General features: G+C 37.6%; 1 protein-coding gene across 1 annotated transcript in view; it reads left to right on the forward strand.

The window, feature by feature from the left end:
- The window catches only part of DHX9 (DExH-box helicase 9), a 55,298-nt gene continuing 31,483 nt past the window's right edge, over positions 1-23,815 (forward strand). Inside the window, 7 exon segments of the mRNA XM_060035128.2 lie at positions 1-223; positions 2,373-2,505; positions 3,814-3,954; positions 16,222-16,336; positions 19,360-19,472; positions 20,074-20,222; positions 22,602-22,648. Of these exon segments, the coding sequence (XP_059891111.2) occupies positions 2,395-2,505; positions 3,814-3,954; positions 16,222-16,336; positions 19,360-19,472; positions 20,074-20,222; positions 22,602-22,648 (676 nt within the window). The 5' untranslated portion in view covers positions 1-223; positions 2,373-2,394.

Below are 23,815 nucleotides of genomic sequence, written 5' to 3' on the forward strand. Positions count from 1 at the left end.
TGGCCCCCGGTTCTCCGCGCAGCAGGTCACGGTCCCGGCTCCGGAGCAATCAGACCCCACTTCCTCCTCCGCGTTGCTCGCGGCGGTGGCGCTGTCGCCGTCGCCACAGAGTGAAAGGGGGTGAATCGTCTGAGGGTGAGCCCGTCGAGGCGCCACCCACGCCTAGGGCCCATGCCACAAATACTGGGTGCTGTCCTGCGGGTGCTGTGGACAGAGTAAACAGGTTAGGCACTTGCCCTTCCCTCCCAGAGGTTGCGGTCGTGGCGCGGGGGTGGCAGTAGGGAAACAAATGTCTGCAGGTTTCGGTAAAAAGATCATGAGGAATTAGTGTAAAGGGAGGGAGCTACTTTAGATAGGGTGGCGAGGGCAGGCTTTTCGGAAGAGGCAGACCTCTGAGCCGATATCTCGGCCATCGGGCGGAGAATGCGTCAGCTATGAAGACGCGGAGGAAAAGCAGAACTGCAGAGGCAGAAGGGATTAGTTAGTGTTTACTGGCAGGGATTGGAAAGAAACTGAAAGAAGGCCATGTGATTGGGGTGTGGTGAGAATTTAAGAGAAGAATGGATTTAGGGGTAGCCAGAGTGGAAATGGGAATTATTTAGGACGTTCTTGCCGTACTCCAGGTGGGCAGTAGTGGTAGCAGGGAGAAGGGAGAGAAGCGAATGGAATGGAGACATGTTTTGGAGGCAGAAGTGCGCAGTAAATCAGTAGTAGATCAGGACTACCTGGCTTGGAATTCTGGGTCCCCCAGTTAGGAGCTCTGTCTCCCGGGGCAGGTTATTCTTTGGCTCAGTTTACTCACCTGTAAAAAGGGAATAATAGTGATGTTTATCTATACAGTGTTGTAAGGGTTAAGTAAAAAAGTTCACATAGATGCTCCTTTAAGGATACCGACTGGCATATAATGAGGGCTCTACAAGGGATAGCTATGGAGGATCTTGAGGGACTGGGAAATTCCCACATGGTGATGTGAGTAACTTGGTGGATGGAGGTGCCATTTAGGGAGATGGGAACACTGGGATTGGCGGGAAGAGGAACAGGTTTGAGATCCCAAGTTAGCATTCAGATGGGTCCGTTAGTGCTGCAGTTGGATGAGCTTCATTTTGGAGCTTAAAGAGAAAAGACTGAACTTTCAATATATATTTGGGCATCATTAGCATATAGTTGATATTTAATATTATGGAGTTAGAAGAGACTACCGAGGGAGGAAGGAATTTGATAGTGTAGTCCTTCATATTTCATGCTACTCATTCATGCTGAGGGCTTGTTTTTTAATTATTCATGGTTGGAATTTGTAGATAGACATCATCAGCGTTCCACAGCTTTTCATTAATAGAATGTCCCCAGGGTTAACCTATGACTACAGAATAAATTTTTTATACTAGGGTGAGGTTGGATGACACAAGGCTTAGGTGCTAACAAAATGCACTACACATTAACAGAAGACAGAGACAATGCTCTAGCAGTGGGGTTTCTTCTCACATCACAGCAAACTAAATTCGTAGCATATTTTCTCTGGTTCTTAATTTACTCTCAGATACCTTGCTTGTAACTCAGACTCAGGCTCCATATCTTTTGCTATCTTATAATCTGGAGTAGAGGGAGAATGCCAACAAGTATGGTATGTTGCACTTCAAAAAGACATAATATTCTCAAATTTTAATGAATAACAAGGCCTAAAGGAGAGATTTGGCACAGGATATTTAAGTTAAGTGATTACTGTTTCCAGTTTAAGTGCTGTATTTGGACTTACTAACATATTGCCTACAACTTTGAGGGCAGTCTGTTACGAGACATAATCCAAATGAGGATAAACTATTGGCTTTATATATAAAATGATTGATGACCATTTCTTAATATAGTAGTTTGGGTTTGAATTTAGACCTCCACAGTGGATAACTTAGAAAAGTTACTAAAACTTTCTATGCCCTAGATTCTTCCTCTGTAAAAAGATGATATAGTAGGATCTACTGTGTATAATGTTATCTACCATTGTTGTAAGGATTAAATTAGTTAAAACACATAAAGTGCCTTTTGTAAAAAGTAGGACGTTCCATAAAATGTCTTTCAAGAAAAGATAAAAACCACTTGTAGTTACCTGAAGATAACACTTGGGGGGATATGTCTTTTCCAGTCTTGATTTACCTATGCATACTTTTTGTGTAGTTCAGATCATACTTTAGTATCCTGCTTTTTCTTATAACATGTCGTAGTCTTTCCAGTTATGTCATTAAAATTTCTTCATAGGCAGTGTTAATAGCAGCATGATAGAATATCCTGTACTTAACCTAGATTTTCAGTAAATTCCAGGTTGGTAATTTCCAGTGTTTGTTCTTATAAATAATGCTGTTTTTAACTAACTTGTTTCTTAGGTCTGAAGAAGACACTTGAATCATGGGTGATGTTAAAAATTTTCTGTATGCCTGGTGTGGCAAAAGGAAGATGACCCCAACCTATGAAATTAGAGCAGTGGGGAACAAAAACAGGCAGAAATTCATGTGTGAGGTACTAAAAAAATACAGTTTACATTTATGTGACTTTTGAGGCTTATTTTATTATTAAAAGAACAATGTTTTCTGTTTGAAAATGTTAATGTGTTGTACGTTGGGGAATCTTCTTTACTGTGACTTGCTTGTTATGTCTACTTCATTATGAATCATTTTCAAGTGAGCATAACTGTTTTTGGGGTTTTTTGGGCTGCACCACGCAGTTTGTGGGATCTTAGGTCCCCGAGCAGGGATTAAACCTGGGTCCCCTGGCAGTGATAGTGCAGAGTCCTAACCACTGGACCTCCAGAGAATTCCCTGAGCATTACTTTTAAAACAATCTGATAGGTAAATTATTCTAATTAGAACGTGAAGCTTCCACAGCTTCCACAGTACCAGTAGTGCAGATTAGAAAAGTTGGACCAACGGTTTGTAGTTTTACTAGTTCCAGTAGAAAGTATATCAATTCTTTTTTTAAAAAATTTTATTTTATTTTATTTTTTTATACAGCAGGTTCTTATTAGTTATCCATTTTATACACATCAGTGTATACACGTCAATCCCAATCTCCCAATTCATCCCACCGCCACCACGCCCTTCCCCACTTTCCCCCCTTGGTGTCCATACGTTTGTTCTCTACATCTGTGTCTCTGTTTCTGCCTGGCAAACCAGTTCATCTGTACCATTTTTCTAGGTTCTGCATATATGTGTTAATATGCGACATTTGTTTTTCTCTTTCTGACTTACTTCACTCTGTATCACAGTCTCTAGATCCATCCACGTCTCTACAAATGACCCAATTTCATTCCTTTTTATGGCTGAGTAATATTCCATTGTATATTTGTACCACATCTTCTTTATCCATTCGTCTGTCAGTGGGCATTTAGGTTGCTTCCATGGAAAGTAGATCAATTGTTGATTGCTTCAAGTCAGAGTACTTTAAAATAAATACAAGTAGAGAGCTTGTTCTTGGGTCTTATAAAGTCAGATTTTAATGTGGAACATTCTGTTACATGAGACGAGATTGGGCGCATTCAGGGTGGTAATGGCCATAGACTGGAACATTCTGTTACGTGAGAAGAGAATATCTGAGCCACATAAGTTAACATTCTTGTTTTTGGATTAGTTTATTACTAGACAACACGAATTAAGCTTTTTTAAATAAGACAACTGGTGAATTCTCTTGTGTGTTATTTTCAGTGTGTTTATAGAGTATATTTCCAATAGCTAACTGTAGTCTCTTAATGGACTAGTGAATTATGATTTTTTTAAATACCAGAATTACGCAGGTCAGTCTCTCAAGGTATTTTTTTCTTGACTGTTAAAGGTTCGAGTGGAAGGATATAATTACACTGGCATGGGTAATTCCACCAATAAAAAGGATGCACAGAGCAATGCTGCCAGAGACTTTGTTAACTATTTGGTTCGAATAAATGAAGTAAAGAGTGAAGAAGTCCCAGCTATTGGGGTAAGTATGGCCAAGCACTCAGACATATGTTATAAGGTTATGCTAATCCAGTATGTATGGAGGCCCAGGGTGATAATTTTTCAATGTTGTTTCCAAATAGTATTTTAATGTGTTCCAGAGTGAACCTTGGCATTTTGTTTTCTCGGAGAACTAGGATGATTTCCTGAAGATTTGGATTTTATTCTCATTATGTACCTGACTTGTGGGCTTGGGAGATCCCTTTAATCTGTATGTCTTAAGGTTTTATATATTTCATTCATTCAAAACTGATTTTTCAGAGCCTGTTGTATTCTGTGTACTTACAAAGGTAACATTTTAAACAGAATATAAAAATCAGTAACTTTTTAAAAATATTTATTAATTGGCTGTGCGGGTCTTAGTTGCAGCACGTGGGATCTTTAGTTGCAACATGCAGGATCCTTAGTTGGGCATGCAGGATCTAGTTCCCTGACCAGGGATCGAACCCGGGCCCCCTGCATTGGGATCTTGGAGTCTTAACCATTGGACCGCCAGGGAAGTCCCAAAATCAGTAACACTTTAAGGTACATTTCCTCCCATTGACATTCCCTTAGATGGTAGAGACAAAATAGTATTTGGTGCAGTGGAATATCATTCTTGTGTTTTTGATACCATGATCATTTTAATTATATTGGGAGTGTGCAGCAAAAACCCCTTTCCAGTACTGTTTTTAAGAAATAAAGTTTGTCATTTAATTAAAAAATGAAAACTTGCATTTTCACAAAAATTCAGGTGGTGTTGATATTATAAAAAGATTCACATTATGATTTAAGTAGATGCCTTAGGTAGTACCCAGTTTTTATAAAACCTTTAGGAATAATCTATCAATTTTAACATTTTTCACTGAGTTTTTGTATTCTGACTTGCTTATAAAGGTAAAAATACATGGTTTTTTTCCTTCCATTGCTTTTACCCAGAAATTGAGTCTTATTTTCTAGTCTACTGTACCACTAGATAATTACAGGATTTTTAATTAGATTGGTTGAGCCGTCTATAAAATGAAGGGGTTGGACAAGATGACATTGAAGACTCTTTCTGGCTATGAGAAGAATGTTGCAAATATCTTTCAAATGTTTGAAGCTATTGGCCTTTGCTCCATCTGTTATGACCTATTCTGTTTCTTGTAGCTTCTTCCTCCCTCTTGTAGTGTAGGTCTGCCTGTGGCAAATTCTCTTTAATTCTTTTATGGAAAACTATTTTTATTTTACCTTCTTTCTTGAATATTTTCACTGGATATACAATTCTGAGGTGCCAGTTCTCTTTTCTTTCAGCACTTTAAAGATAACGTTCTGTTGTCTGATGAGAAGTCAGCAGTAATCAAATCATTTCCCCCTATATGTAATGTTTTCTTTGGTTGCTTTCATTTTTTTATCTTTGGTTTCTAGCAGTTTCACTGTGATATAACTATGCATGGTTTTCTTTGTACTTATCCTGCTTGGGGTTTGCTGATATTCTTGAATCTGTAAATTTATGTCTTTCACCCAATTTGGGAAGCTTTGGGCTATTATTAAAAAGAATTCTTTTTCTGCCTCATTTTTTGGTCTTCTTTTTCTGGGACTCTTATGTTACGTGTATGTTAAACTTGCCGATATTATCTCAAAGGTCCTGGAGGCTCTCTTCTTTTTATCCTGTCTCTACTCTTCAGATTAGATGATTTCATATATATATGTATGTTCAGTATATGTTGAATATAATCAGTGTATTCAGGTTCACTGATTGCTTTCTCAGTTCCATTTTGCTGTTAAGTCCATCAGTGATTTTTTTTCAAATGTTTTTTCATTTCTAGAATTATCACTTTTTTTAACAAATTTCATTTTTCTGATAGTATTTCTTACCTTTTCATTTATTATAAGCATATGTTCATAATATGACTGAATTTCCTTTATGTCACTGACCATAGTTACAATAGCTGCTTTAAAATCCTTGACTGCTAATTCTAACATGGCCTGCTAACATCGGGCCATCTCAGCTTGGGCTCTGTTGATTGTGCTTTCTCTTGAGATTTCTCCTCTTTGTATGTCAAGTAATTTTGGATTATATCCTGGGCATTGTGAATACTATGCTGTGGAGACTCTAAATAATGTTATTCCTCCAAAGAGTATTTATTTTGTTATTGTGTTGTTAAGCAATTAATTTAGTTGGACCCAAACTGCAAACACTATCTTTTGAGTGATAGCTCAAATCTCACTTCAGTTTTCTGATCCTATGCTAGGAGGCTTGGAGTCTTTCCTGTATATATGTAGTTCAGGGGTTAGCCAGAGATTTGGGGAGAGTTTATACACAAAATTTGAGATTGCTCCTTTCCTTTCCAGGATTCCTTTCGCACTTTTTAGCAGCTTTGGTTTCCCCAAATTCTTACCCTCTGATATGTCAGGCCAGGAAGACTGGGTTTTCTGTTGAGTTTTAGCTGCTTCACATGGTCTTCCCTAGAGCTAAAAGGCATAATAAACAGGAATTATACCCTTGCTATTTCTTGCTTTCTCATTTCAAGTTCCTTCCAGAATCTGCCAGCTTTTGTTTACTTTTTAGTGCCTGTGTATAGTCGAGGGGGTTTTAGGGGTGTTTTAGTTCTTGTTTTTATTTTCCTAGAGCTCACGTTATCTGCAGGAGTCAGTCTAGTAGAAGCTTACTTGGGCATACCATAAACAATATCCTACTTTCAGTTTTTTCTTGTTAGCATTTTAACACATTCAGATTTTTCCCATTAAATGCTCTGAATATGCATTTTCTGCTTTCTCCCTCACTTCTTCCAGCTACACTGGTCTTCTTGCAGTTCCTCAAATATACTGGCATCTTTTCCACCTCAAGACTTTCGTACTTAACTATTCCTTCTGCCTGTAGTGCTCTTCCTCAGCCATCCTGTTTAAAATTGCAAATCTGCCGTTAACACTGGTACTTCTTATTTCCTTTCACTGTTACATTTTTCTTCATAGCACTTACTAACTTATAGCCTGCTGCTTCTCAACTGGAAGTCATCTTGTCCCACAGGGATGTTTGGCAATTTGTGGAGACATTTTTGTTGTTACAACTGGAAGGGAGTGGTGGTGACACTGACATCTAGTAGGTGGAGGCCAGGGGTGCTGCCAAATATCCTACAATGCACAGGACAGCATCCTACAACAAAGAATTATCCAGCCCAAAATGTCTGTTATACTAAGATTGAAAAACCTGCTTCTAACCTAGTTTTTCCCCCTAGATCGTCATATTAGAATTAAATTCATGAGAGCAGAGGATTTTTTTGTCTGTTTTTAGTTCATTGCTGTGTCTCTAGCATCTAGAATAGTTCTGGCCCATATAGCAGGCATTTAATATTTTTTGGTTAGATGAATGAATGAATGGTGAATGGATGAATTTGGAAAAATATTATATCACAAGCCAGTCTTTACTTTTAGATACCATCTTTATTTCACCTCCCCATCCCTGCCAAACCCTGTTTGTGTCACTTCACTTGCGTTTTCACTCAACAGAATGCACTTGCCAAAAATGACCTGTTTCTAAATGCAAAGGATACTTAAATTTTTTTTATTTTAATTTTTTTTTTTTTTTTGCGGTATGCGGGCCTCTCACTGTTGTGGCCTCTCCCGTTGCGGAGCACAGGCTCCGGATGCGCAGGCTCAGCGGCCATGGCTCACGGGCCTAGCCACTCCGCGGCATGTGGGATCTTCCTGGACCGGGGCAAGAACCCGTGTCCCCTGCATCGGCAGGCAGGCTCTCAACCACTGCACCACCAGGGAAGCCCTACTTAAATTTTTTATCGTGGAAAGTGTCAAATGTGTATCAAAGCAAGTATAGGAATGATATGAACCCCTATGTTCCCATAATCCAGTTGCAACCTTTTTCAGCATGGCCAATCATGATTCATCTCTATAATTTCTATCTATATTTTTCCTTCTGGATTATTTTGTAGCAAATCCCAGACATCCTGTGATTCATCTGTTACTGTTTCAGTTTGTATCCCTAAAAGATAATCCTTTAAAAAACATAGCAATTCCATTATCAAACCTAAAAAAAAAAAACATTGAAGAATAGTTTCTCAATATTCCCAAATACCCTCAGTATTCAGATTTTCCTTGTTTCATAAATCCATTTTTAATAGGTTATTTAAATCATGCTCCAAATGATGTCCATATACTACAATTGATTGATATCTAGTCTTTTAATCATTAGATTCTCTCTCCCTCTTCCTTTGTCTCTAATTTTTCTTTGGAATTTGTTGTTGAAGAAAGCATGTTATTTATTCTTTAGTTTCCCACAGTTTAGATTTTGCAGCTATATCCCTCTGGTATCATAAAACATGTTTCTCTGTTCCTCTATTTCCCATATTTAGTGGTTAGATTAGAGACTTGATCAGATTCAGATTTGTTTGGGGTAGAGGGGCAGGAGCAAGAAATTTCCAAAGGTGATGGTCTGTACTTCATCAGGAGGAGGTGCATGATGTGACGTTAGCAGCCATTGATATCACCGTGTAGATTTATTTCATTAGCACATTCCTTTGATTTCTGGCTGGAATACTTTTATAACAAGAAACCGCCTTAAAAAGCAAAAACAGAACCTCTCCTTATCAATAATTTAGTCACTCTGAGATATAATTTATACAGAAAAAGCAAGATAAATGTTTTGATTCTTTCCCTTTAACAATTAAAAGAGGGCTTCCCTGGTGGCGCAGTGGTTTAGAGTCTGCCTGCCGATGCAGGGGACACGGGTTCGTGCCCCAGTCCAGGAAGATCCCACATGCCGCGGAGCGGCTGGGCCTGCGCATCCGGAGCCTGTGCTCCACAACGGGAGAGGCCACAACAGTGAGAGGCCGGTGTACCGCAAAAAAAAAAAAAAAATTAAAAGAAATAAGTTTGTCCCTAGCATCTTCCAAAGGTTACCAGCTAGGTTTTTTCCCACAATTATTATGAACTCATTGATTCAAATATATAACATTTTAAGCCATTATTTTTATTGTTGATGTTTATTTTAAGTTGTCCCATTTTGGACCAGTAGGACCCTCTTCACATTGATTTCTAAGTTCATTTAACCTTAGTCTTTGATCACTTTCATGCTTTGTGGCATACCATATGTTTGGCTCAACTTGAATTTTCCTATCTCAGATCTGGAATCAGCCATTTCTTAAGATCCCTGGTTCTTTTCACTGGGGGTTGATTTTTAGAGGCCACAAACTGAGTGCCAAGAAGTTACTACTAAATTGGTCATTGTTTTAGCTTTTTCAGTGTACACAGCTTGGGAAAAATTTTTCCAAGACAAGATATATTTTGAGTTCAACCTGATGCTTCCAGTTTAAATTCAGAATTGCAGGGCTTTTGCTTAACTTCAGTGTAGATCTGTATGTCCATTTTTCCCCAATCCAAAAACCATGGTTCCTTGCAGTGCCCCAACATAATTACTCTGTTGCTTTATTCAATATACATGTACAACAGTCTCCACTGTAAATTCCACTGCTACCACCAATAATACGATTACTGAAAAGTTTAACATTTTTTGCAATTTTTTTCATATTTAGGGTGTATCCTACTATAGACATACAAATTACTGCACTTTAAAGTTTGAAATAATTCCTGTTCGTGGTCATACTCTCAGCTCTATACTCAGGTTCATCTGTTTCATTTTGCTTTTGATTTTTAGGGATCACCTTTTTAAAATTGGAGAACTGAATTAAATAGTTACATAGTTTTGATGTTAAATTAACAAAAGAAGTATATTTAGAAAAGTCTGGCTTCTGTTCCTGCCTCCTCCATCCTTTTTCCTGTCTTTCAGTTTTTTGTTTTTGTTATATAGTTTTGGGTCAACCTTTTTCTAACTATAAGCAAAAAAAGAAAAAAATGTATATGTATTACTATCCCTTATCCCAACTCTTTCTTAAATTAACGCTATCTTATTCTGTACACTTTTCTTTTTCTTTTCCTACCTGTTTTTTACTTCCATAGTACCATAGTTTATTCAACTAGCCTCTATTGATAGAGTTTTGTACTATCTTTTTACTGTTACTTACAATGCTGACATGAATAGCCTATATATTATGTATATGTATGCATATGAATTTTTGTATTTTTGCTAGTCTGTCTGTGGGACAGATTCCTTGAAATGGGATTGCTGGGTCAAAAGATATATGCCCATGTGATTTTGCAAGCTATTACAGTTTTCTCTCTCCATAGGATAGGAATTGTATTATTTTGCAATTTTCACCATTTCAGTCATTTCCAGTGGTTCTCAATAGGGGCAGCTGCCCCCCACCGGGGTGGGGTGTCAGTGGCAATATATAGATAACGTTTTTGACCAAGGGGGCAGGGGTGGGCTGCTACTGGCATCTAGTGGGTAGAGGCCAGGGACAGTCCCCCACAACAAAGAATTAACTGTCCAAAATGTCAGTAGTGTCGGGGTAGAGAAACCTCAGTCTACCACCTCACCACTGCTCTATTTTTGTCAGTCTGTGGTAGATATCTCAGTATACCTTTAATTTGCCTTCCTTTTATTTTGAGTGAAGTTGAAGATCTTTTGGCATTTAAGGACCATTTGCATTTCTTTTTCAATGAACTTGTTCATATATTTTACTCATTTTTCTGTTATTTTTTAAGTTATTTGCGTATTAGCAATAGTAATCCTTTATCTGTGATACGTTACAAATATTTTTTTTTCCAGTTTGTCCTTTATATCTTTGTTTTTGCATGTGGTATTTTCTGCCATACCAAAAAAGATGTTCTTAATGTAAACTGAATACTCCCCCACCCCTCCCTTTTTTTACCGGTATTCAGCTTTGTTTTTCACATCCTCCATCTCAACACACTCTTCCTTTGTCTTCTCTATTACCCCGTCTTTGTGATTTTCTTCCTGTCTCTGACTGCTCCTTAATTTTGTGTTCTATCATTCCCTCACTTAGTGGGGTATGGTCCTATACCCTTAAGTATTCCATACCATAGTTATCCCATCCTTTGTTCATACTACTCTGTAAGCTTTGCATTCTATCAGGTATTGGTACTTGAATCTTTTTTGTAATGAATGCATCAATCCTTAACTTTTACTTAGACTAAACCATAATTAATCTTTTGATATCACTTGACATGGAGCTTATATTTCTTCATCTTGAACAAAACCGTTCACCTCAATAGATCAACTTTAAACAAACAGGCATTCCCCAAAAAAGTGACCGCAGTGAGAATTTATGAAACTTCCCTGCACAACTTGTCTCTTTTCCTAAACTTGAATTTTTAAATTATGTACAGTGAACAGTTTTTCTGGCCTTGCTTCCTTCTATTAGATGAAAATCTTTTTGGTTTTTGATGGGGATTTTGTTTGATTTATTCATAGGAACAGTATGCCTTCTGAAATAATGAACCTATTTTGTCACCTGTGTTGGGTGGGGGGTTGGTCACATCAATCTGTAGGTGAGTCTACGTCGAATACTGTGTTGAATTCTTAATGTAATATTGCAAGATTATCAGAATGCTTGACCCATTGTACATTTCACTGTATCACCTATATCAACAGATTTAGTAGTTTTGGTAGTCTTTTTAAAAATTATTTAATTTAAGAGAGAAAAAGTGATAGTGTTTTAATTTGTTTCTTTCGTTATTAATAAGTAGACCATTTGTTCTAAATGTTAATTATTTCTAACTTCCTTCTTTGAATTGTCTGTTTGCTTATCTATTGGTAGTTCATGTTTTACTATTAGTTCTCGAATTTAAAAAAATAACATTTTTTACAGTGTTTAATACATGTTCATTGCAGAAATTTTAGAAAACATAAAGATTATTAAAAAGACAACATAAATAAACCATAGTATTGCCAGTGTCGCTAAAATCTGTATTTTTATTTAGATATTTAAATGTGTATTTTAACACGATAGGATACAAATTGCGTATACTATTTTATAACCTTGTTTTTTCGCTTATCTTAGTATAATAAACATTTTCTCATGTCATTAAACCTTCCTTAGGGCAGAGCCAAGTTTATGCACGATGACACGCCTTTTAATACCCCTTTCTGCATCTTTTTTTTTTTTTCCCTTTCTGCATCTTAATCTTAATTGATCAGTAAATGTAAAAAAGGAAATCCTTCCTGTCTTAGTGCTGCTATAACAAAGTACCATAGACTGAGTGGCTTACTTATCACACTTACGTAAGCTGCGAAGTGTTAAGATAAAGGTTCTGTCTGATTCAGTGTCTGGTGAAAGAGCTCTCTGCTTTGCTTTTTTTTTTTTTTTTTTTTTTTTTTTCAGTAAGGGCACTGTACCCTTTTAGGTGGGCTCCACTCTCATGGCCTTATCACCTCCCATAGGCCCTGACTTCTGGTACTATCACATTGGAACTTAGGATTTCAATATATGCATTTTGGGGAGACTCAGGCATTTAATCCATAATACTCCGCATCACTGGAAAGTAGGAGGTTGTCCCACTAACAAAACCTCAATCTTGAAGAATCTTTTTCTTAAGTTGATGTAGATAGAGAGTGAGGTAGAATGGAATTGTGGCCCTGGAGTGGCAAGGTGGTGGAAAGAGGAAAGACAAGTAAACATTGTGGCACCAGTGCTGCTCACTGGTTTTTTGCTGGGACCTGGCTATTAATGGTGTCCCAGGAGTAGGCTGTACTTTGCCTCAAGCCCTATGCTATCTGTATAAAGAAATCTTTCAGTCAAAAAGATTGAAAATAAAGACATAAATAAAGCTGTACCAGGCAGATGAAGTACAAAATAAAGTAGGAGTAGCAATATTAATATCAGAGCAAACTTTAAGGAAGGAAGCAGCAAGGACAACAAAGACAAAGAAACATCAATTCACAGTGTATCAGTCTGTCTAGCATTAGAAATACTAATGTTTGTATTGGCAAAACCAAGATGGTAATGGGAGACAGTGGCAAAGGGACCAAAAAATTCCAAACACTTGGAAAATTGAATTCTTAGTTCTAAGTGAAAATTTAAAATTACAATTACAGACTGTTTAGATAACATTTTCTATCAAAACTCTAGAGTGCCAGAGGAATATTCTATTCAAAGGAACATCATCGAATGCTTTTATTTTTATACAAGGAATAGTTTTTTAAATGAATGGGCTAATAAGTTTCAATTCAGGAAGATAACACCAGATAAAACAGGAAGAAATTAATAAAGGCAAAATCAGAAATTGCTGAATTAGAAAGGAAAAAAGTATCAATAAAAGTGATAAGTAAAAATTTTTGATGTTCTTTGTAAAAGATAAATAGTCCATCCCAAGTCTAATTAAGAAAAAAGTAACTAGATTCACAGTCCTTTATCAAAAACTCACGTGGTTAGATGGGTTTGAGAATGCAGCATGTTTCGTATTTGAGAAAAGTATTTGTTGCACATACCATATCTTATGACACCTCTAGCAGATCTGAGTCAGAACTCTGTAATCCGACTTTTTTACTATATCACATTGATGAGTCTAGAAGAAATATCTACTCAGTGATCAACTTAATAGAGGTTTTAAAAAACACATGTGACAGGATTAAGTGCTTATTACCAATAAGGTACTTGGGAAATGGAGTAGAGAAATACTTCCTAGACATGCTAAGAGGTATCATCTAAAAATAATAGTGAACACTGTATTAAAAAAGTGCTGCTCAAAGTGTTTGTTACAGTTTGTGAGGAGGTAAATATAGAAATGAGTAAGAATTTAGAAATACTTAATGATGTTTTGACAGTAAACTTGTATTTGTTGAATCTAATAATTAGAAAACTTGGGTTTGTATTTTATGTTTTTCTATTTCATATTTCTAGGAATTTATTTTTGGTATATTTTACAAAAATATTGTTCCCAGTGGATGAGGGGAAAAAACTCAAAGCCAGTTCTTCATTGCGGATAGTTGGAGATGCCCTGCTCTAGGGGAACTTCTGTAAAGTTAAAACAAGACCAAGGTGTCCACTGTCACCACCATTACTCAGTGTAATGCAGTAAATAAAAAGGAATATGTAGAAAGAAATGAGGTGTAAATATTATAAAGAATCTAATTGGACACATATCTTACTATAATAGTAAAAATTATAAAGAACTTGTGCATATGTAGTTTGTAGGACCTGTAAGAACAGTGCAATGGATTTTCACTGAAGGATAGCATCAAGAACTCTTAAGAGTCTGAGATTTTACCACACTTGCAAGCTAACCGTTCAGACTGCCACAGTTTCATAGATACTGACAGAAGACACAAGACTTCTGAGTCAGAGACAAAGGATGTTACTCATGGGATAGTAGGCACCATACTCTTCATGTTTGCCTCAGTTCCCCCTTGTCCCTGAACCCCTTGGGGGACGGTGTGGAGTAGGTCCAGGTGGATGCTGAGGACACAGTGGGTCTGTATCACAGCTGAGGCACCTGAGCTTAAGGAAAGCCCCTAGTGTTGGGGGGCTGCTGGCAAACCTGCCGGCTATCTTTATCATACTTGTTAGGAAACAAACCTGCCTCCTACCCTGGAGGAAGATATTGTCTTCATCTTGCAAGTTTATTTGCTCTCCAAGCATCCTTGAAAAAATGTTTAAATAAAACTTGAAAAAGCTTGAGATATCTGTGGGGAATTGTCTCAGCAGATAGAAAAGTGATGAAATGTAGAGCCCCATATTTGGGCGCGCGTGTTACTGGAAGATGTCGGCCGGTGGGAGTGTTATTGTAAGACAGCAGCCAGCTCATTGTCAGGAAGTCCGTTCTCCCTGAGTAAGTTCTATAAATTTAACATAATATTTGGTAAAATAGATGAAAAGGGTAATTTGGAAAAATTATTGCTGAAGAATTTGAAGAAGTTAAAAGTATTAGCCATCCCTACTATATATTAATAAAGATTTTTAATTATTTTTAGTTTGCAGTAACTAAATTTGCATGATACTAGTTTCAAGATGGGGAGGGATGGTGTATGCATACATGTGCCTATGTGTGTATGCAAATAACGTAGAACAGGTCTCAGGATAGGAAAGGCCATTTTACTGAGGTGTCTCAGCAGAAACTAGATTTGACTGCGGAAACCAAAACAAAATAATGTTAAGCAGCGTTTAACAAAGTTAAAAGGAAAAGGACAAATTATTTTGCAACGTGTATGACACAGTGAATAGCACTGAAATATTAAATTCTTAGAAATTAGTGGGAATGATGAATTATCCAGATAGAGTAATGGGCAAATAAAATGTAAATGAAAATAACCGGTCACCGTAACAACAAAACAGAACTAATACTGGTAAAGATGTAAGACGTATGCTGTAATTCCGAGGATTGGTGAGGCTGTGGGGAAGTAGGTTCTCATATAGAGTGCAAGCTTGGAAGTCGGCCTTTCCGTGGAGCGCTATGATGCTTTTTTAAATCTTGATGCCTTTTAACCCAGCAAGTTCCCTTTCGTGAATTTTTCCCAAAAGAAATAAGCCAAAGTACAAAGAGTTTATGGCAATGCTGTTTTATGATTTAAGATTGGCTACAATCTGAATGTCTGCTAACATGGAGACTGATCTCTAACAGTTCCTACTTTTCTTTTCTGGTAGTATTGTATTATACTTGACATACTGTGTATTTACTTGTTGTTTATTTAGCTCTGTAAGAATACAGAATTAGAATGTAGCTGTTTGAATATAGCTCTGTAACTACAGAACATCTGGTTGGTTCATTATTTTATCCTCAGTACCCATAATAATGTCTACCACGTAGACGTCTCTTAACAGATGCTTCTTGGAAGTTGAACATATTTATAAAGGTATTAAGTGGAGGGACTTCCCTGGTGGTCCAGTTGTTCAGAATCTGCCTTCCGATGCAGGGGATGCGAGTTCGATCCCTAGTCGGGGAACTAAGATCCCCCGTGCTGCGGGGCAGCTAAGCCCATGCATTCCACAACTACTGAGCCTGCGCGCTCTAGAGCCTGAGCACCACAACTAGAGAGAAGCCCATGTGCCGCAACTGCCTGACACAGCCAAATAAATAAATAAATAAATATTTTATTTTAAAAAAGATATTAAGTGGAAAAGGTAAATTAACTATACAGCATAAACTTTTTGTGGAAAAAAGATCCCACTTTTTGTGGAAAAACTGTATTCATCTACATAATTATGTAATCTCCAGATGGAAAATTATGAATATTTTTACTGCCCTATCCTTTTCTGCCTGAAATGAGAGCATAACAGTTTTATAATACTGAAAAAACAAAGATGTTAATATTATGAGGAAAGGAGGGGTGACACGTGGACCTCCTCTAAGAATAAGAATTTAATATTTTCTGAAGGCGAAATTACTGACACTGTCTTGACTTTTCAAACTCTTGCAGGTAGCACCCCCTCCGCCCCCAATTACTGATGCACCTGACAGCACAGCAGATACTGGTGGAGGTTTACCAACAACCATGGGAGGACCTCTTCCTCCACATCTGGCTCTCAAAACAGGTAAGGGACTTGAATGTGTGCACATGACTGAGAATAAGATACACGATCTTGCATTCATCATCTTTCTTTCTCACTTGGATAGATAGAAATAACTATAGTAAACTCATAATATTCAGAGAACCTAAGAACCACATAATACCACCAGATTATTTAATCTCTTTTATAAATTGGTACAGCTCAATTCCTTGCTGTCTTTAGCTTTTACTAGTTTTTGATCCCTGGATAGATTTTGCACAGGCTAGAACATTTGGTTAAAGGGGTCTTATTTACTGCTCTTTCTTGTTTCTAACTTATTTCTACCAAATATATTGTAGGCTTGTTTGTTTGCCCTATGGATCCCAGTCATTGCTGAATTCTATATATACCAAAACTTTATTAGTGTGTCCACTGTAGGGTAGATTAAGTGGAATATTTGTCAAATTGCCTAAGTCTCAGATCCAGTGTTTATGAAACAAGAATAGCAGTAGTACTTACTTATAAGATTATTATGAAGAGTAAACTTTTAAAAAGCATATAATAAACTTGATAGAGTTTCAGTCAATATTAACTACTATTTTTAGTTATTCTGCTTTCTCGTCAAGATTCATCACTTTTCAACACCTTTTAAGCTTCTCCTTATTTCCGTCTCTAGCACTAGTAGTTAGCTTTCTTTCAGGATCATACTTAGCAAAGAAACCATTTTATCATTTAATCAGCTATTATTGGGTTGGCCAAAAAAGTGCCTTTGGTTTTTAAGTAAAAATAAAAGGCACATTTTTCATTTTCACCAAGAACTTTATTGAACAACGTATCCACCCTTTTTGTTCCACTACCTTCTACCATTTTTTAGGCAACTTCATAATTCCATCTTCCCAAAACTTTTTAGCTTTTTGAGCAAAAAACTATTCTAGGTGCCTTTTACAGTCTTCCAGGGAATTGAAATTTTTCCATTAAGAGAATTTTATAAAGAGGTAAATAAATGGAAATCTGAAGGTGCAATGTCTACTGAACACGGTGGATGAATCGGAACTTCCCAGCCAAGCTGTAGCAGTTTTTGCCTGGTCATCAAAGAAACATGTGGTCTGGCATTATCCTGGTGGAAGGTTATGCGTTTTCTGTTGACTAATTCCAGACGCTTTTCGTCGAGTGCTGCTTTCAGTTGGTCTAATTGGGAGCAGTACTTGTTGGAATTAATGGTTTGGTTTTCTGGAAGGAGCTCATAATAGAGGACTCCCTTCCAGTCCCACCATATACACAACATCACCTTCTTTGGATGAAGACAGGCCTTTGTTGTGGTTGGTAGTGGTTTCGTTTCGCTTGCCCCATGATCTCTTCCGTTCCACATTATTGTACAGTACCCACTTTTCATCACCTGTCACAATTTGTTTTAAAAACAGAATGTTTGGAGGCTTCCCTGGTGGCGCAGTGGTTGGGAGTCCGCCTGCCGATGGAGGGGACGTGGGTTCGTACCCCGGTCTGGGAAGATCCCACATGCCGCGGAGCGGCTGGGCCCGTGAGCCATGGCCGCTGAGCCTGCGCGTCCAGAGCCTGTGCTCCATAACGGGAGAGGCCACACAGTGAGAGGCCTGCGTGCCGCAAAAAAAAACCCAAAAAAACCCAAAAAACAGAACGTTTGGGACTTCCCTGGTGGTACAGTGGTTAAGAACCCGCCTGCCAGTGCCGGGGACATGGGTTTGAGCCCTGGTCCGGGAAGATCCAACATGCCATGGAGCAACTAAGCCCATGTGCCACTACTGAGCCTGCACTCTAGAGCCCGCGAGCCACAACTACTGAAGCCCGTGCGCCTAGAGCCCACACAGTGCAACTAAGAGTAGCCCCCACTCACCACAACTAGAGAAAGCAGCAACGAAGACCCAGTGCAGCCAAAAATAAATAAATAAATTTTAAAGTAATAATTAAAAAATAAATAAAAATGGAGCATTTTCATTATGTTTAAGTAGAGAATCACATGCAGGAAGTACGGTCAAGAAGCTTTTTCTGCTTAATTTACGTGGAACCCAAACATCAAAGTGATTAACATAACCAAGCTGGTGCAAATGATTTTCAGCAGTTGATTTGGATATTTTGAGCATGTCAACTATTTCCCATGTTGTATAACATTGAATGTTCTCAATTAATGTCTCGATTTGATCTCTGTCAACTTCAACTGGTCTACCTGACCGTGGAGAAATCTCCAGCACGAAATTTCACAAACCGCTTCTGACACGTTCGCTCAGTCACCGCACCTTTTCCATACACTGCACAAATCTTCTTTTGCATTTCGGTCGCGTTTTCGCCTTTCTTGAAATAATAAAGCATAATACGCCGAAAATGTTGCTTTTTTTCCTTCCATCTTCAGTATTAAAATAGCTACACAGGGCTTCCCTGGTGGCGCAGTGGTTGAGAGTCCGCCTGCCGATGCAGGGGACACGGGTTTGTGCCCCGGTCCAGGAAGATCCCACATGCCACGGAGCGCCTGGGCCCGTGAGCCATGGCCGCTGAGCCTGCGCTCTGCAACGGGAGAGGCCACAGCAGTGAGAGACCCGCGTACCGCAAAAAAAAAAAAAAAAATGACTACACAAAAATTCACCAATTTTGATAAGTCTTTTATTAAATGCTCGCTGATATGACAGCTGTCACATACAGTCTAACAAAATTGTTTTAAATGAAGTTAAAGACAACTTTAAGTGCTCCTAGAGCCATCTTACAGGAAAAATCTGAATGAACCTTTTGGCCAACCCAATACATATGCAACAACTTAAAGCTACGTTGATAACGTATGCTGGGTTATCAGTCACTTATGATCATTACTTGTAGCACCCCCCTGTATACCATCTTTGGAATTAGCAATTTAGACCTGTATTCAGTCATGTAACACTTTTCAGGTAAGTCATAGAGGTTTCAGGCCCATTTCCAAATAACTGAAACGTTGGATTTCTAATAATGGAGTGCTAAAATCTAAATTAGGAGTATTTTTAAAAAATATTTAGGATCTTCATACAGTTTGATTTATCAAGGGAACAATCATTTTCTTCCCGTAATAGAAAATAATTCTGGAATTGGGGCCTCTGGCTATGGTGCTCCTGGGCCCACCTGGGATCGAGGAGCCAATTTGAAGGATTATTACTCAAGAAAAGAAGAGCAAGAAGTACAAGCGGTAAGGCTGTAACCCTGTATTACACCTCCTGGAATGTGATTTAGGACTTGGTTCATGGCAAGGTTTAAGATATTTGCAACTTAATAAGTTGGTGATTGTTTTAAGTAGTTATTTGAGACTGATTGTTCACCCAAAACACCATAAACCTAAGCTGCCTGTTAAATCTGGTCATTAGAATTGCCTGTGAAATAAAACAATTTTTCACAGTGTTAATAAAAGATCTCTTCATCTGCTTTGTAGGAAATGTAGGTGCCTCAGTAAACGTCCTTTCATGAGCACTCATGGTAAAGGCGTTTTCATAAGACAGAACACTTACTTTTCCACTTGATATATGTAAAGTGTTAAAACCAGCGTAAAAAATTTTGTCAAAGGTTTCTTTGGAACAGTTTAAATACAGTACATTAACTAATAGCTTGTTTATACAATAGGGCCATCACATGGAGTAAAAACTAAATTCTGGCTCAATTTTGACTAGGATTAGAAACTATTAAACAACTTTTGCATTATAAAGCATGGTACAAAAAAGTTATTTTTGTGCGTTAAGTGTACATAACTAAACTAAACTTAGTGGAGGCAAATTTAATTATCATTGATTCAACAGACCCTTGAATCCGAAGAAGTGGATTTAAATGCTGGGCTACATGGAAACTGGACCTTGGAAAATGCTAAGGCTCGTCTGAACCAATATTTCCAAAAAGAAAAGATCCAAGGAGAATATAAGTACACCCAAGTGGGTCCTGATCACAACAGGTTTGCTTGTTTCACTCTTTGCCTTCTGTAGTAAGTTAGGGTTTTGTATAGTCATTCTATTTTTGTATGTGCTATCTGGTTCAGTTTGTGGATTAGCAGCAAATTGAGAAAAGATATGTTATTTTGCCCAAGAAAAATTGTTATTGATTTGTAATGTGCAGTTTACCATGGTTTTCACTTAGGAGTGTGATTTTAGCTGTGTAAGAAGTTATGCAAAAATCTGCTGCTTGTGTTGCTAGACTTTTAGGTTCTCGTATGAATTTGAGAGGCAAAACTCGTAGCCACAAGTAGTGGTTTGTCCATAATTGACTTAAAAATCAGCCAGAGGTAGTGAGTTTATTGTTCACTGTGGTATTAGAGGCAGTTATAATGTTTATTTCTTCAACGCATCAAGTTAGACACTTAAGTTTAGAGTGGTCAGAGGTAGATGGCATTGCATCTAGATCCAAAGTTCCCATCAGCTTGGAAAGTTGCCAGCTCTTCAGTCCTATTATTGAAGTTTTAAGGGCTTATTGTAAAGCTGAAGGAGAGCCTCAATCTTTGTATGTGAGTTAAATTAGCACACTTTTATTCTGTTAAATTTATAAAACTGAACATAAAGGGAGGAGGTTGTTCTAACAGTGACAGTATGTTTCTCAGCCTGCTTGCTGTTCTTCCTGAGAGCATTCCAGGGTGTAGTAATTATTACTCCCAGGAAGGCTCATATGGATTAGACTCTTCTGGGGGCACTATATTTTATTGGAAGGGAGGGAATGTTACAATGGAAATCTGGATGATTTAATTTGCTGTCCTTATATGAAATAAATTATTCAAAATACATCAAAAGTTTTTCCCTTGAAAATCAAAGGGTTCTTTGGTTGCATCTAGCAGCCCTAAAATAATTATAACTAACAAAAAACTTTGACACTGGTCAAAATGATGTTCAGAGCATGGTTCCCCCTGCTTCGCACTGTTTTGTTCAATCCTGAATTCTCAAATACTTAAATTTAACGTCAGACTTTTTTAAACCCTCAAAGATCATAAAGGAAAGATTCATTTGTTGATGATTTTTTAAAAAAATATTTTGTTTTTCTGCACTGATTGGGCTTAGTAGCAATTGGTGACTTTAAGAACAGTTAGATAATTTAAGTATGCCTCAAGCTTATTATAAACTTTTTTTTTTAAGTGTCTTATTGGCTTCTGATACAAAGTTGAAGAATTCAGGCTATGATGAGGAAGGCAGAGAAGTTGGGGGAGCTAGGACAGCATTGCTCTTTATATGTCCTTTATTTAAAGGCATAACAGACAGCAACACCAGAGGTCTGTGTTCATACACACATGTGCTGCTGCTTAGGCTGAACTAAGCAATCACATGGGAAACTATTGTAAACTGATTTCTGGTGTTGCTGTTCCCCCTAGGTGGAGGAGAATGAGATTGAGTGCTGACTTTAAGCCTGGCTGAGAAACATACTGGCATCGGTGTCATTAATGAAAGGGTGGATGTTGTTCCCTTGAAAGCCAGTGGCCTTTGACCCCTGAAGCCGCTGTGCCTGAAGGTCAGTTCACATGAGGTATAGGAAGGAATCTAACATTTATTTTTTTTCTAAAGTCTCACCTAACCTTTTATTCACAGCACAAACTCAAGGTTAGAATGTACATGAGTAGTGGAAGGGATCAGAAAGCATAGATTTCAAAGGGCATTTTTGCCCTTGTTAAAACCTAAATTTATTCCCTAGAATCTGCTAGAAATTTTAGCTATAATTTTCAAAAATACTTTGTTCTCCAGGACCTGATTTAAATAAAGTGTGATATAAGTAAGCTAAATTTTTTGTTATCAAGGGCTGCTTCCAACTGCAGGCAGATATCAGACCCCCGCCTCAGGAACCACTGACATGTGCACAGTGGTTGTACACCCATGTGTATGTGTGCATACCTGCATATATTTAGCTTATCTTAGCAGACTGAAATCATTAGTGGATGGCCCATGCAAAGGAATCTTAAAACAATCACAACTATAATTTAAGGGGTTTTAGGCCTATTTTATTTCTCGGCCTCAAGCTGAGTGGAAAATTCCTTTTCACTGAATGTATTCTAGCTATTCAGACTGCAACCTGTGAAATAAGAGTTAAAAGTAAGTAAATATAGAACCAAAAACCCTAACATTTTCTTTTCGTGAACAGTTGGTTCATCAACTTTGATTACAGCTGTCTCGTGCCATGTTGTGCATTATTTAAAGTTTATGTACTTCATTTGTTCTAGGATTGAACAGATATAAGTGTTTACAGTGGTTTTTTGCTTTGATTTGCCTAAGCAGTTGGAAAGCCTGCCTGATTGGGGAGTCCTGGATTTAATAATTTCTAAGAGTGAAATTTCTAACCTTGTTTATATATATTCTTACAGGAGCTTTATTGCAGAAATGACCATTTATATCAAGCAGCTGGGCAGAAGTAAGTGCTTCCCTGATACTCTGAGCCTTGTATAGTGGAGTAGTATTCGCTTTAAAGTCTTGAGCCACATATATGTAAGCTTTATTAATTTGATGGAGTCCGTGATATAAGGTAGCATTTAGGGTATTTTAGAATATTAGAAGGCCCACTTTCCCATTTTTGCATGTGAAAAGAAAGATTGTGTTAGTTTACATTTCAAAGGGTAAGAGGTGGTAGCCTACTGAAGAATCTGCCACTGTCAAAGAATTTTAAAATGTTTTTTTATCTTTCTACATAAAAGATATAATTCCTTTGGGTAAGGCTAGCTAGGTGACATTTAGAAAGGAGTTAATCAGATGACAGGATTGGAGGCCTAAAAGTGAATGTGAGCATTTAAGAGTCACGGAGTCAAGAAGAAAAGGTGAGAAGGTTACCCTGAGGAAGCACTTAAGGAATAGGTTGGGGTTATTCATAAAGGAAGTAGAAAGGCAAAGATATATTGCCTTTATTCTTAGTAAGTTTAAAGCAAGCAGCGTGTCATGCTTGAAAGTACGGAATAGCCCTGTGTACCTGGTTTTGTTACTAGCGAGTATTGTGACTTTGAATAAATCACACCTACATTGCTGGGACTCAATTTACTTCACTAAAAATTAGGAGAAATGGCTGAAGATTCTTTCCAGCTTGAGAATTCTGCAACTAACTCTGATGACTTAAATTTAGTATATCAAAGACTTCTAATAGAATCAAGCCTTTGAATGAATCACGAGGAGATGATGTTGAATTTTTTTATCCTAGACCTTAAAGATAAATTAACTCTGTGTGAATGGGAGTTTATTTTAAACTTATTGGAACACAGCTACAGTCATTTGTTTATGTCAGGGAAGAGCAAACTTCTGTAAAAGTCCAGATAAATATTTTAAGCTTAGTCGGTCACATATATCACACATTATTTCTGTCTTATATTTATGACTCTTTAAAATTTTTACAACATTTTTAGTTCCTGGGCCCATAGGTTTGTCAAACCCTGGTTTAAGTATTGTCAGTGAATGCTTTCACACTTGAGAGACAGAGCTGAGTAATTGTGACAGACGATGTGGCCTGCAAAGCCTAAAATATTTATTTTCTGACCCTTTATAGAAGAAGATTGGTGTCTCCTGGTCTAGGCACTTTGGGCCCATTTTCTTTCCT

This window comes from Delphinus delphis, chromosome 1 (assembly GCF_949987515.2).
Source record: "Delphinus delphis chromosome 1, mDelDel1.2, whole genome shotgun sequence".
NCBI lineage: Eukaryota > Metazoa > Chordata > Mammalia > Artiodactyla > Delphinidae > Delphinus > Delphinus delphis.